The sequence below is a fragment of the Heptranchias perlo genome, chromosome 10 (genome assembly GCF_035084215.1).
Source record: "Heptranchias perlo isolate sHepPer1 chromosome 10, sHepPer1.hap1, whole genome shotgun sequence".
Lineage (NCBI taxonomy): Eukaryota > Metazoa > Chordata > Chondrichthyes > Hexanchiformes > Hexanchidae > Heptranchias > Heptranchias perlo.
Window position 1 is genome coordinate 5,341,697 of NC_090334.1, and position 13,287 is coordinate 5,354,983.

The 13,287-nt window shown below is 45.1% G+C and overlaps 1 protein-coding gene across 2 annotated transcripts in view; it reads right to left on the reverse strand.

Annotated features, from left to right (window-relative positions):
* ino80 (INO80 complex ATPase subunit) overlaps positions 1-13,287 on the reverse strand; it is a 216,394-nt gene that overhangs the window by 85,504 nt on the left and 117,603 nt on the right. For both annotated transcript variants that reach the window (XM_067991159.1, XM_067991158.1), the window contains exon 25: positions 10,486-10,626. In XM_067991159.1, the coding sequence (XP_067847260.1) occupies positions 10,486-10,626 (141 nt within the window). The remainder of the gene's footprint in view (positions 1-10,485; positions 10,627-13,287) is intronic.

The window sequence follows — 13,287 nt, forward strand, 5'->3', positions numbered from 1 at the left end:
CCTCAATTTCCCGTTGACTATTTGGGGGTCTGTAGTACAATCCTATCAAAGTGATCTCTCCCTTCTTATTTTTCAGTTCTACCCATATGGACTCAGTGGGCGAACCCTCGGATATATCCCCTCTCACTACTGCCGTGATGTTCTCCCTAATCAAGAACGCAACTCCCCCTCCTCTCTTACCTCCTGCTCTATCTTTCCTATAGCATCTGTACCCTGGAACATTGAGCTGCCAGTCCTGCCCCTCCCTTAGTCCAATCTCCAACAAGAGAATATCTAACCACCTCCCCTTGACATTCAACGGCATTACCATCGCCGAATCCCCCACCACCAACATCCTGGGAGTCACCATTGACCAGAAACTTAATTGGACCAGCCACATAAATACTGTGGCTACAAGAGCAGGTCAGAGGCTGGGTATTCTGTGGCGAGTGACTCATCTCCTGACTCCCCAAAGCCCTTCCACCATCTACAAGGCACAAGTCAGGAGTGTGATGGAATACTCTCCACTTGCCTGGATGAGTGCAGCTCCAACAACACTCATGAAGCTCGACACCATCCAGGATAAAGCAGCCTGCTTGATTGGCACCCCATCCACCACCCTAAACATTCACTCCCTTCACCACCGGCGCACTGTGGCCGCAGTGTGTACCATCCACAAGATGCACTGCAGCAACTCGCCAAGGCTTCTTCAACAGCACCTCCCAAACCTGCGACCTCTACCACCTAGAAGGACAAGGGCAACAGTCACATGGGAACACCACCACCTGCACGTTCCCCTCCAAGGCAGACACCATCCAGACTTGGAAATATATTGCCGTTCCTCCATCGTCGCTGGGTCAAAATCCTGGAACTCCCTTCCTAACAGCACTGTGGGAGAACCTTCACCACACGGATTGCAGCGATTCAAGAAGGCGGCTCACCACCACCTTCTCGAGGGCAATTAGGGATGGGCAATAAATGCTGGCCTTGCCAGCGACATCCACATCCCACGAACGAATAAAAAACATATCAATACGTTGCACAGTTAATGTCAATCTCACTACACATATCAATACACTGCACAGTTAGTATCAATCTCACTTCCATTGGGACAGTAGGGCAGCTCAGCTGACCAATATCCACCATTGTCCCATCAAGTGAATTGTTTGAGAGGCACAAGGAGGGAACTCAACCTCCCTTATCTCCCGGGTGGTAGGGCTTAAACCAGAAAATATTCATTCTTTAAGGGCTGCTCATACATTGGGCTCACTGTGCTTTAACTCTCGATATACTGCAGTTGATTGTGTGCAATGTGCTGAATATGCAGCTGCTACCAAACTGTGTGCTTGACTTTGCCACTCTGAAAGCAGTAAACATGGTACTGACTACAACCAGAGGTAAAGCCAGGGATCTAGTGCAGTGTTCTGCTGAGGAGCACAGCTCTGACACATCACAGTAAGCTGGCTGCCCAAGTCGAGTATTCCCGACTTCAAGTGCAGCACTGCCTGGCAGCCGCAGAAAGATTCCAGAATGTGGGGTACCGTGAGGAACGTAACGTCAGGATCCACTCTCCCATGGGGCAGATAATAAATATTGGACACTGCAACAGGAACAAAGTCCTCCGACAGGTATGGCAGCCTCTTGAGTAAACCTACCCTGGTCAAAACATAACTGACAGCTCAATGTTCTGTGGGTGCAGAGCGAGGAGAAGGTTGGGCTGAGCAGTCATATCCCCATGGATGAATGGCGTGCCAAAAGTCCCGATCTATGAAGAATGGCCACTGGGGCGAATGGTTTGAGGATGACAGCATCCGTGGAACTGCACCCGAGCAAGAGTCAGTGCCTTTCGGAGAGATTTTGGGGAGAAGACGGGAAATAAATCAAACGCGATAAGCTCCACGAACCAAAATACAAAGCAGCCAATGGTGGCTCTGCAGGGTTAGGGTTAGGGTTGTAGGGAGTGCTGGTCGCGATGACCTAATTTAGACCAATTAAGGAGGTTTCAGCTTGTCTCAATTGGTAGGACTTTCGAATTTGAATCAATGTCTTGGGTTCAAGCTCACTCCAGGACCTGAGCACATAACCGAGGCTGAAACTGCAGTGCAGTACGGAGGGGGTGCTGCACTGTCATGAGGTGTTGTCCTTTAGATGCTGAAGCAAGGGTGGGACTACATAGCAACTGCATTTAAAAATGTAATTCATTGCATGTAGCACTTTTAAACATATAGAAACCATATAAATAGACATGGAAACAGCCCCACCAGTCCATGTCAGTGTTTACCCTCCATGCGAGCAAATAGTTCTTACCTTATTTACCGCCCTGTTCCCAGGTCCATTTAATCCCTTTTCCTTTCATAGAATCTTAGAAAAGTTACAGCACAGAAGGAGGCCATTCAGTCCGTGCCGGCTCAATGCAAGAGCAATCCAGCTAGTCCCACTTCCCCACCCTTTCCCCGCAGCCCTGAAAATTTATTCCTTTCCAGTACTTATCCAATTCCCTTTTGAAAGCCATGATTGAATCTGCCTCCACCACCCTTTCAGGCAGTGCATTCCAGATCACAACCACTCGCTTTGTAAAAAAGTTTTTTCTCATGGCATCTTTGATTCATTTGCCAATCACCCTAAATCCATGTCCTCTGGTTCTTAACCCTTCCGCCAATGGGAACAGTTTCTCTATCTATTCTGTCTGGATCCTTCATGACCTCTATCAAATCTCCTCTCAACCTTCTCTGTTCCAATGTAAGGACTTGCACAACACCAGGTTATAGTCCAACAGTTTTATTTTAAAATCACAAGCTTTCGGAGCTTACCTCCTTCACTCACCTTAATCAATACTGCCACCTCTACCCCTCCTTTCTTCCCTTCCTTATCTAACCTGATCACCTTGTATCCAGGAATATTTGGTACCCAATCCTGCCCTTTTTTGAGCCAGGTCTCTTATCGCCACTACATCATATTCTCATGTGGCTAATTGCACCTGGAGCTCTCCAATCTTGTTTAACATGCTTCGTGCATTTACACACATGCATTGTAAACCTCTTAGACCTCCTTGTATTCTCTCTTAGTCTGGTCCATTTCTTGCTCTAGTGCTAACTTTCTCACCCAGTCCTCCAATCAATACTAGCTGAATTGCTAAATTTAAATGTGAGATAGATAGCTTTTTGGCAACCAAAGGTATTAAGGGATATGGGCCAAAGGCAGGTATATGGAGCTAGATCACAGATCAGCCATGATCTTACCAAATGGCGGAGCAGGCACGAGGGGCTGAATGGCCTACTCCTGTTGCTATGTTCCTTTGTGCTCCTCATTTCTCCTTTCCAATGCTACATCCTGGTGCCCATCCCCCTGCCAAATTAGTTTAAACCCCACCCCTCCCACCACCACAGCACTCGCGAACCTCCCTGCGAGGACATTGGGACCCAGCAGCATTGCGATGCAACTCGTCTGGCCTGTCCAGGTCCCACCTCCCTCAGAACTGGTCCCAACGCTCCAGGAATCTAAAGCCTTCCATCCTCCACCATCTCTCCAGCCACACATTCATCTGCTCTATCCTCTTAGTTCTATGCTTGCTAGCGCATGGGACCGGGAGTACTCCAGAGATTATTACCTTTGAGATCCTGCTCCTTAATCTCTTTCCTAACTCCTTAAAATCTGCCTGCAGGACCTCATTCCTCTTTCTACCTATGTCGTTGGTACCGATATGGACCACGACCTCTGGCTGTTCACCCTCCCCCCCCCCCCCAAGAATATTCTGCAGCCGCTCAGTGACATCCTTGACCCTGGCACCAGGGAGGCAACATACCATCCTGGAATCACGTCTGTGGCCGTAGAAACGCCTGTCTGTTCCCCTATTATTATTGCTCTCCTGACCTTTCTCCTCCCCCCCACTGTAAAGTTAAGCCACCCATGGTGCTATGGTCTTGGCTCTGGCTGCACTCCCCAAAGGAACCCTCTCCCTCACTTGTATTCAGAACTGAATACTGGTTAGAGAATGAGATGCCCTCAGGGGACTCCTGCACTACCTGCCTGGTCCTCCTTGTCTGTTTGGCGGTCACCCAGTCCCTCTCTGCCTGCACGCTCTTAAGCTGTGCGGCGATCACCTCCGAAATCCAGAGCTTGAGCTCCTCCAGCTGACGACACTTCCTGCGCCAGTAGTTGTCCAGGACACGGGAAGTGTCCTGGAGTTCCCACATGGCACAGGATGTGCATTCGACGGGACTGAGGTGCCCTGCCATGCCTCTATTTATTATATTATTAACTAAACATAACAAAAATAAAGACTTAAAAAAAACCTCACCAGACCTATACCTCACCTTTATCCATCCATCCAATCGAATCTTGACTTAACAGTTTCTACCTCATCCACTAACCCTGAAGTGAATTCTGCAGCCTCACAACTCTGAGTAAGTTTCTCCTGCCCTCTGTTCTAAATTTCTTACATTTAATCTTGTATCTATAGCCCCTCGTTCTTGACTCTTCAATCACTGGAAACAGTCTGCTTCCATCTACCCTGTCCCATCCTTCCATCATTTTAAATACTTCAATTATATCGCCCCATAATCTGTGTTGTTCTAACAAAAAAAAAACTTTTGAAGTCTTTCTTTGCATTCCATGCAGCATCCGACTGAATCTGTATTGTTCCCTCTCTGAAGCCTCAATATCCTTCCTATAGTATGGAGCCCAATACTGCACACAGTACTTTAACTGAGGTCTTACTAAGGTTTTATAGAGGCTCATCATTACCTCTTGGCTCTTATATTCTATACCTTGTGATAAACCTAGAATTCCATTAGCTTTTTTTTTCATAGCCTCATCACCCCGAGATGCTGCCTTTAATGTTCTGTGAAGCTGTGAACAAGTATTTCCTATGTTCCTATTTCCTTCTCCTTATTCACGCACTACTGTGGTGCAGGAAGAGGGCTTGCAACCTGATCGCAAATAGCCACTATATAACTAGCAAATGGCTAAAAATGCTGGCCTTGCAAAGACAATCAAGCTTCACATTTTATCAAATCTCCACAGCTTGGAACACAATTTTAAATATTTTCCAGAGAATTTGATTCCATCTTGTGATGTAACCATAAGTTTTCAAGCTGGAGACCCTGCACTCTAAAAACTCGAGGCCAACAGATTTCTTTCCACGTTATCAGATTTCTGTATGTGTTATTTCTGTTGTATGCTAATTAAAAATATTTTGTGCAACAATCGCAGTTATTTTTTGGGTAGTTAAGATAGGGAGTCCTTGGCAAAATGCCAATATTTGCAAGGGCCCCCAGCACAGTGAAGTTTGAAATCCACAAGTCATAATAGAACTTGATCCCTAAATTGGTGAAGCTTCAAACTATCAGAGGGGCTCTATATCCACAAGCCCCACCAGCAATTCATATTCTCTGTTCAGAGCCCCGCTGTGAAACCTCAGCTTAAATACACACAGCATTTGAAGGATGAACTCAATCACCTCAAATTGTGCTTTGAGCTGCGATTCTTTTGAATGAAATGCTTACTGAGGTTGGAGCTTGAAGCAGCCCCTTCCTGGTCCAGCTTCAAGTTCTGGTTTATCACATTGCTGCAGATGGTTAGCTGGGACCTTCACAGCAATTCCTGCCAAGGAACGAACTGCTGAGCAAACACAGCCCATGTACAAACTGCAAATATTTAACAAGATGGGCAGGAACCCTCTCTCTTTGCAGGTGCTGGAGTTGATAGCACCTGGACTCGATTGCTACTGAGCAAGATCCTAATCTGTTCTATAGGCTTTTTTCATTCCAGACAATGACACCCATTACCAGAGAACTACTGGAACCGGGTTAATAATCTTCTCGAGGGCAGTGCTGCAGAGAATCAGCACTTTCTTGTGACAGCTCAGGCTATAGTGTCGCTCGATGATAAGGTGACTGAAGTTTATGGACTGGGATTCTGCACCGATTCACCAAGTCATGCAATTTAAATTATGTACTCCAAGGCCCATACAAATTGCTCCCTCTCTAATCTTACAGCGGGCAGTGTAGCTCCTCCTGGGCACAGGCCACGAACAATGAACTGTCTCCGCCTGGGCACAGACCACGAACACTGAACTGCCCCCTCCTGGGCACAGACCACGAACACTGAACTGCCCCCGCCTGGGCACAGACCACGAACACTGAACTGCCCCCTCCTGGGCACAGACCACGAACACTGAACTGCCCCCTCCTGGGCACAGATCACGAACACTGAACTGCCCCCCTCCTGGGCACAGACCACAAACACTGAATCCCTATGATATGAAGTGGGAGCCCAGCCTCCCAGTGCAAGATCCTATACAGAAGCTAAAGCTGTTCCAATGTTGAACACATAATAAAGGCTAACTCCTAGGCAGTAGGGTGAGGTGCCACCCTCTGCCTGTTCTGATAGTTCAGTAGAAGTTAAGGATCCCATGGTGCTACATCAATGAAGATCAGGAAGTTCTCCCAGTGTCCTGGCCAACACTACTCCCTCAACCATCACACCACCAAAAACAGATTGGCTGGTCAGACATATCATTTGTTGTTTGCAGGATCTTGCTGTGCGCAAAATGGCTGCTGCAATTGCCGACATAACTATAACTGTATTCCATTTGTACATGAATGAATTGCATGGGATCAAAGAGGATCCAACCCAGATTAAGCAGTTGGAAAAAATAGCACAGCAAACAGCAGAGCAGCAGTGGGAGAGATTTAAACATGAAATTGTTAAAGCAGAGGTTAAATACCTTCCAACTAGCAGCAAAGAGAACACGTCAAAGGTAGGAGATCAGTAAACATTCGAGCAAAATTGAGGTTCAAAAAAGAGGTATACAATAAACATTTGGGGAGGGGGGAAATAACAGAACAAAAACTGAGACATACAAATCATAGGAGGGAAGCAAAATGGGATGCTAGCAATGCTAAGGAAGAGCATGAAAGAAGACTGGTAGTCAACGTGGAGGGAGATATCAACGGGTTTAATCGCATTCAAGTAAACAGGGTTGCCAAAAAAGGGGTGGGACCACTCAGAGGACAGGGACTTCTTGCACTCTGAGTGGGGGAGGGCAAAGAGGATTCATGAGTATTTCACCTGTGTTTACAGAGGGACATGAGATTGGGGCTGGAGAAAAATATTCAAAAGGAACCAATGTTAAAAATATGAATTGGATTGAAAGTAGCATTTTCACCAGTCCCAGACAGCATCCATCCCAGAATACAGAGGGAGGTTAGGGAGGAGAGTGGAGACACTGCCAAGAATTTTTCAAATATCTTTGGGAATGGGAATGGTGCCAAAGGACTGGAGTGTAAAAAATGTTTCACTCCTATTGAAGAAAGGGGAAGCGGTAAAACCAATGAATTGTAGACCAGTTAATCTTACCCCGATAAGACATTGAGTTACATCAAAACTACAGCATAGAAATAGGCCATTTGGCCCAAGGTCTATGCCGGCGTTTATGCTCCACATGAGCCTTCTCCCTATTTCATCTAACCCTATAAGGATATCCTTCTATTCCTTTCTCCCTCATGTGCTTATCCAGCTTCCCCTTAAATGCATCTATGCTATTTGTCTCAGCTACTCCTTGTTGTGGCGTGTTCCACATTCTTACCACTCTCTGGTTAAAGAAGTTTCTCCCAAATTCCCTATTGGATTTATTAGTGACTATCTTATATTTATGACCTCAAGTTCTGGTCTCCCCCACAAGTGGAAACATTTTCTCTACATCTATCCTATCAAACCCTGTTATCTTAAAATACCTCTATCAGGTCACCCATCAGCTTTGTCTTTTCTAGAGAAAAGAGCCCCAGCCTGTTCAGCCTTTTCTGATATGTATATCCTCTCAGTTCTGGTATCATCCTTGTGATTTTGCACCTTTTCCAATGCCTCTACATCCTTTTTATAATATGGAGACCACAACTGTGCACAGGACCATACTGTGCAAGTGTAGTCTAACCAAGGTTCTATACAAGTTTAACATAACTTCCTTACTGTTCAATTCTAACCTTCTAGAAATTAACCCTAGTGCTTGATTTGCCTTTTTAATGGCATTAACCTGCATCGTTACTTTTAGTAATTTGTGTATCTGTACCCAGAGATCCCTTTGCTCCTCTATCCCATTTAGACTCATAACTCAAGCAGTACGTGGCCTCCTTATTCACCACCTCACACTTATCTATATTAAAATTCATTTACCAATTACACCCCCATTCTGCAAGTTTATTAATGTCTTTTATTTTGACCCATTCTTCCTCTGTATTAACTGAAACCCCCAATTTTGTGTCGTCCACAAATTTTGAAATTATACTTCTGATTCTCAAATCCAAATTGTTAATGTAAATTGTGAATAATAGTGGTCCCAACACCGATCTCTGTGGAACATCACTTCCCACCTTTTGTCAGTCTGAGTAGCTACCCTTAACCCCTACTCTCTGGTTTCTGTTTTACACCGAACTTGCTATCCATTCTGCGACCTGTCCCGACTCCACATGCTCTGACCTTAGTCATGAGTCTACAATGCAGTACCTTATCGATGGCCTTTTGAAGACTGACTGGTAATTATCTCTAGGTAATTCTAGAGTCCATATTAGAGATGAAATTAGTGAATAGAGCGACATGGGCTAATCAGGGACAGGCTGCATGGGCTTGTGAAGGGTAGATCTGCTTTCACTAATTCAATTGAATTTTGTGAAGATAATGAATTGCTCTTTCAAAGAGCCGACACAGACACGATGGCCCAAATGGCCTCCTTCTGTACTGCAATATTCTATGGTTCTATAAGGTGGATGCTGCTTTTATGTATTTTTAGAAGACTTTTGACAAAGTGCCACATAAAAGACTCAAAGGGAACACTGGTGCAGAGATAGAGAGATGGTGGGGAATAAACAGCAAGGAGTGGGGGTAAATGGAAGTTACCAGTTCCATGTGTCCCAGGGATCTGCGCTGGGACCTCTTCACTTTTCTATTTGTATAATGACAGAAGGGCAAGAGGAATCATATTAAAAAATTGCTTTTTAATACTAAATTAGGAATCATGGACAAGTGCAGGAGGTGATAGACAGGTTAGCAGAGGTGCCGTTCAATGCAGAAGTGTGATGTAGTACACGATGGACAGAAACTGAAGATTATCATTCAAAGGGGGATGTTAGAAGAATTGTTTTTCACACAGAAGGTTACTGTAAGTAGCTATGGAGGCACAGACTATAACATTATTTAAAATGCCACTGGTTAAGTATTTGAAAAGGAAGAATGTAAAAGGATACAGTGAAAGGGCAGGCAAGTGGGAATAGAGTAGATAGCTCCAGGTTAAGAGCCAGTAAAGTCACAGGCACTATGGGTCAAATGGGCTCCTACTTTGCCATAAATTCTACAATTCTCTGAAGTTCTTTGGGGATTTTTGAGAGAGCTATATAAATGCAAATGTTCATTTTCCAGGTTGACTGCTTGGAGGTGGTCTGAAGGCTGATCTACGCTCTGACCTTCACTTCTGGCTGCCTTCCCTAAATAGTACAGTGGCCATTAACAGTCTGATGGCCATTACACATGGAGGCTAAATAAAACAGTGAGAGCCGACAAATCGTATAAACACCTACTGATTTACAATTAGATTGAAAGCATGCTCCAATAAAGGAAATGGGAGAGAACAACAGTAATCAAACATACAAAAAATGCCCATCAGCCCACTCATGCAGAAAGTATGCTGTACTGGATGGTTGCCGTGAGATAGGCATTATCAATGATGACACAGCTGGCTGTTTACACAGGTATAGTGATTCCCACAATAATCTACAGCTCTCCAGCAACCCGGAAAACAAACAACCCTATCTATTTATAGACCCAGAGCCCTGAAAATACAGCTCGAGCAAAACAACCAGCAGGTCCATCCGACTGCCCATAAAGTACTTTCACTACTGATCCAATCATTTATCTTGGATTGGGTGTTTATAGTGCAATAAAATAAATATTTCAAAATATTTAAATAGCAGTGTTTATTACAACAATTTGTGCAGAATGTCCAATATATTTAGTTCACATTTTATGGCGGTCTATTGTACTCATCAAGGTGAGGGGTCTTTGTGTGGGGGGATGGAAAACTTTCCAATTCAGGCACCCAGGTCAGAGGTCAGGTACAGCATGGGTTAGATAAAGAGTAAATCTCCCTCTACACTGTCCCATCAAAGATTCAGGGCAGATACAGCCAGGATTAGATACAGAGTAAATCTCCCTCCACACTGTCCCATCAAACAATGCCTGGAGAGAGCAGCAGACAGACACAGTGACAGCCCTTTGACAAGGCAGAGCTCCACACTCCTGAGACTTATCTCCAGCTCTGCTGTCACCCCAACTCCTCCAAGAAGGCATGCTCCAGTCTCATGTGCTGCCCACTCCCTGCTGTCCCCTCTGACAGGGCAAGGTTCCAACCCCCTTTGACCCTCAGACCTCCCGAAACAGATTATGGTCTACGACTCGCTCGGCTCTCACTGTAAACCATGGGAACGAAAACTGGAGAGAATGGACTCAGATGCTTACCCTGGGTATGCTGTTGTAGAGGAAGGCTGGCATTTCTGTGGGCTGACTGTGGCGGATGGATGAGGTAGCCGATTTCCGTCGATGGACAAGGTGCTGTGCATGGCTGATTACTGCTTTGCAACAGCCAGTAAAACAAAGGTCCTGTGAGAAAGGAGAGACTGTTAGAGCCACCTCAAATAAGAACTTTACCAGACCAAGCTGGAACTACCAACAAAAATATCCATGTACACTCTGTGCAGGCTAAGACATTGCTAATATCCCAAAGAAACACTGATCAGAATCAGCAATACTCAACCAAGAATCACCACAAACAGACAATGTCTGTACATTACCAATGTGGCCAATTCAAACGGAAATGGACTGTGGGCCCTTCGCCCCCCCAAGCCCGGCACAGCGTCTAGTGCAGTCCGGCCCCCGGCCCAGCCCGCAGCCCTTCCCCTGGCCCCCATCCCTTCCTCCCGGCCCCATATGTTCCATTTGTAAAGTCAAAGAAAGGCGGAGAGGATCTGAACCCTCACTCTGATACACGGCTGTATGACAAGAATCCTTGAGGGTATTCAATATTGGCAAATTCATCCAATCACATCACACAGCTGAAGCAGGAAAGTGCCCCAATTGCATTATTACAAGATTCACTGAGGCTCCATGTGTCAAAACAACCAGACGCCCTTCAGTAACTGTCATGTCAAATCAGCAAACATTTGCAATATGAACTGTAAGGGTTAACAGAAATGAAATCAGTCTCCACACTGCTTTTATGCATCTCAGTTAACATTTCAAATGATGTTCCACATTTGCAATGATTGTTACTGTCGGTTAGTCACCAGGATGATCTACACTTGTTGGTGGAATCTGAAGTCCTATAGAGTCGGGGACCCAATGAACCCGAAAGCAGCATTTTGCTACCATTTCGCGAGACTCCTCCGAAATTCATTGGGTAGCCCCACTCTGCAAAACCACAAGCACCCAGCCCAACAACTTCAGCCCATGAAAATCATCTACCCGTACATTAGTAAATGGTGGCCATGAATAGGAAACCAAGCTAACTCGAAACGTGCATGTTGACACTACAAAAGGAAAGATGACTGCAAGGGGAAGTATCGTCAATGAACTGAGGTCCTTTGGTGTTGCTTCCATGTATCAAGTAAATGATTTAAGAACATAAGAAATATCTCTGAGGTGAAGAAATTTCTCCTCATCTCAGTCCTAAATGGTTGACCCCTTATCCTGAGACTATGCTCCCTAGTTTTACTCTCCATAGACGGCATAGAAATTTACAACACAAAAGGAGGCCATTCTGCCCACTGTGTCTGTGCCGGCTGAAAAAGAGCGATCCAGCCTAATCCCACTTTCCAGCCCTTGATCCATAGCCTTGTAGGTTACGGCACTCCAGGTGTATATCCAAGCACCTCTTAAAAGTGATTAGAGTTTCTGCCTCTACCATCCTTTCAGGCAGTGAGTTCCAGACCCCCCACCAACATCTGGGTGAAAAAATTTTTCCTCAGCTCCCCACTAATCCTTCTACCAATTACTTTAAATCTATGCCCCCTGGTAGCTAACCCCTCTGCTAAGGGAAATAGGTCCTTCCTCTCCTCTCTATCTAGGCCCCTCATAATTTGATACACCTCATTTAAATCTCCCCTCAGCCTCCTCTGATCCAAAGAAAACAATCCTTGCCTATCCAATCTTTCCTCATAGCTAAAATTCTCCAGTCCTGGCAACATCCTCGTAAGTCTCCTCTGTACCCTCTCTCGTGCAATTACATTCTTCCTGTAATGTGGTGACCAGAACTGTGCGCAGTACTCAAGCTGTGGCCTAACTAGTGTTTATACGTAGTTCTAGCATAACCTCCCTGCTCTTATAGTCTATGCCTCGGCTAATAAAGGAAAGTATCCCATATGCCTTCTTAACCACCTTATCTACCTGTCCTGCTACCAGCCAAGGGAAACAGCCTCTCAGCATCTACCCCTGTCAAGCCTTCTCAGAATCTTACATGTTTCAATGAAATCACCTCTCATTCTTCTAAACTCCAGAGAGTATAGGCCCATTCTATTCAATCTCTCCTCATAGGACAACCCTCTCATCCCAGGAATCAATCTAGTGAATCTTTGTTGCACTGCCTCTAAGGCAAGTATATCCTTCCTTAGTTAAGGAGACCAAAACTGTACACAGTACTCCAGGTGAAGTCTCACCAAAGCCCTGTACAATTGCAGCAAGTCTTCCTTACTCCTGCACTCCAACCTCATTGCAATAAAGGCCAACAAGCAATTTGCCTTCCTAATTGCTTGCTGGACCTGCATGTTAACTTTCTGTGTTTCGTGCACAAGGACACCCAAATCCCTCTGAACACCAACATTTAATAGTTTCTCACCATTTAAAATATATTATTTTTCTATTCTTCCTACCAAAGTGAATAACCTCACATTTCCCCACATTATACTCCATCTGCCACCTTCTTGCCCACTCATTTAACCTGTCGATATACCTTTGCAGACTCTCTGTCCTCCTCACAGCTTACTTTCCCACCTAACTTTGTATCATCAGCAAACATGAATACATTATACTCGGTACCTTCATCTAAGTCATTAATATAGATTGTAAATAGGTGAGGTCCAAGCACTGATCCTTGTGGCACCCCACTAGTTAGTCTGTCAACCTGAAAATGACTCGTTTATTCCAACTCTCTGTTTTCTGTCCGTTAACCAATCCTCCATCCATGCTGATATATTACCCCCAACCCCATGAGCCCTTATCTTGTGTACAACCTTTTGTGTGGCACCTAATCGAATGCCTTTTGAAAAT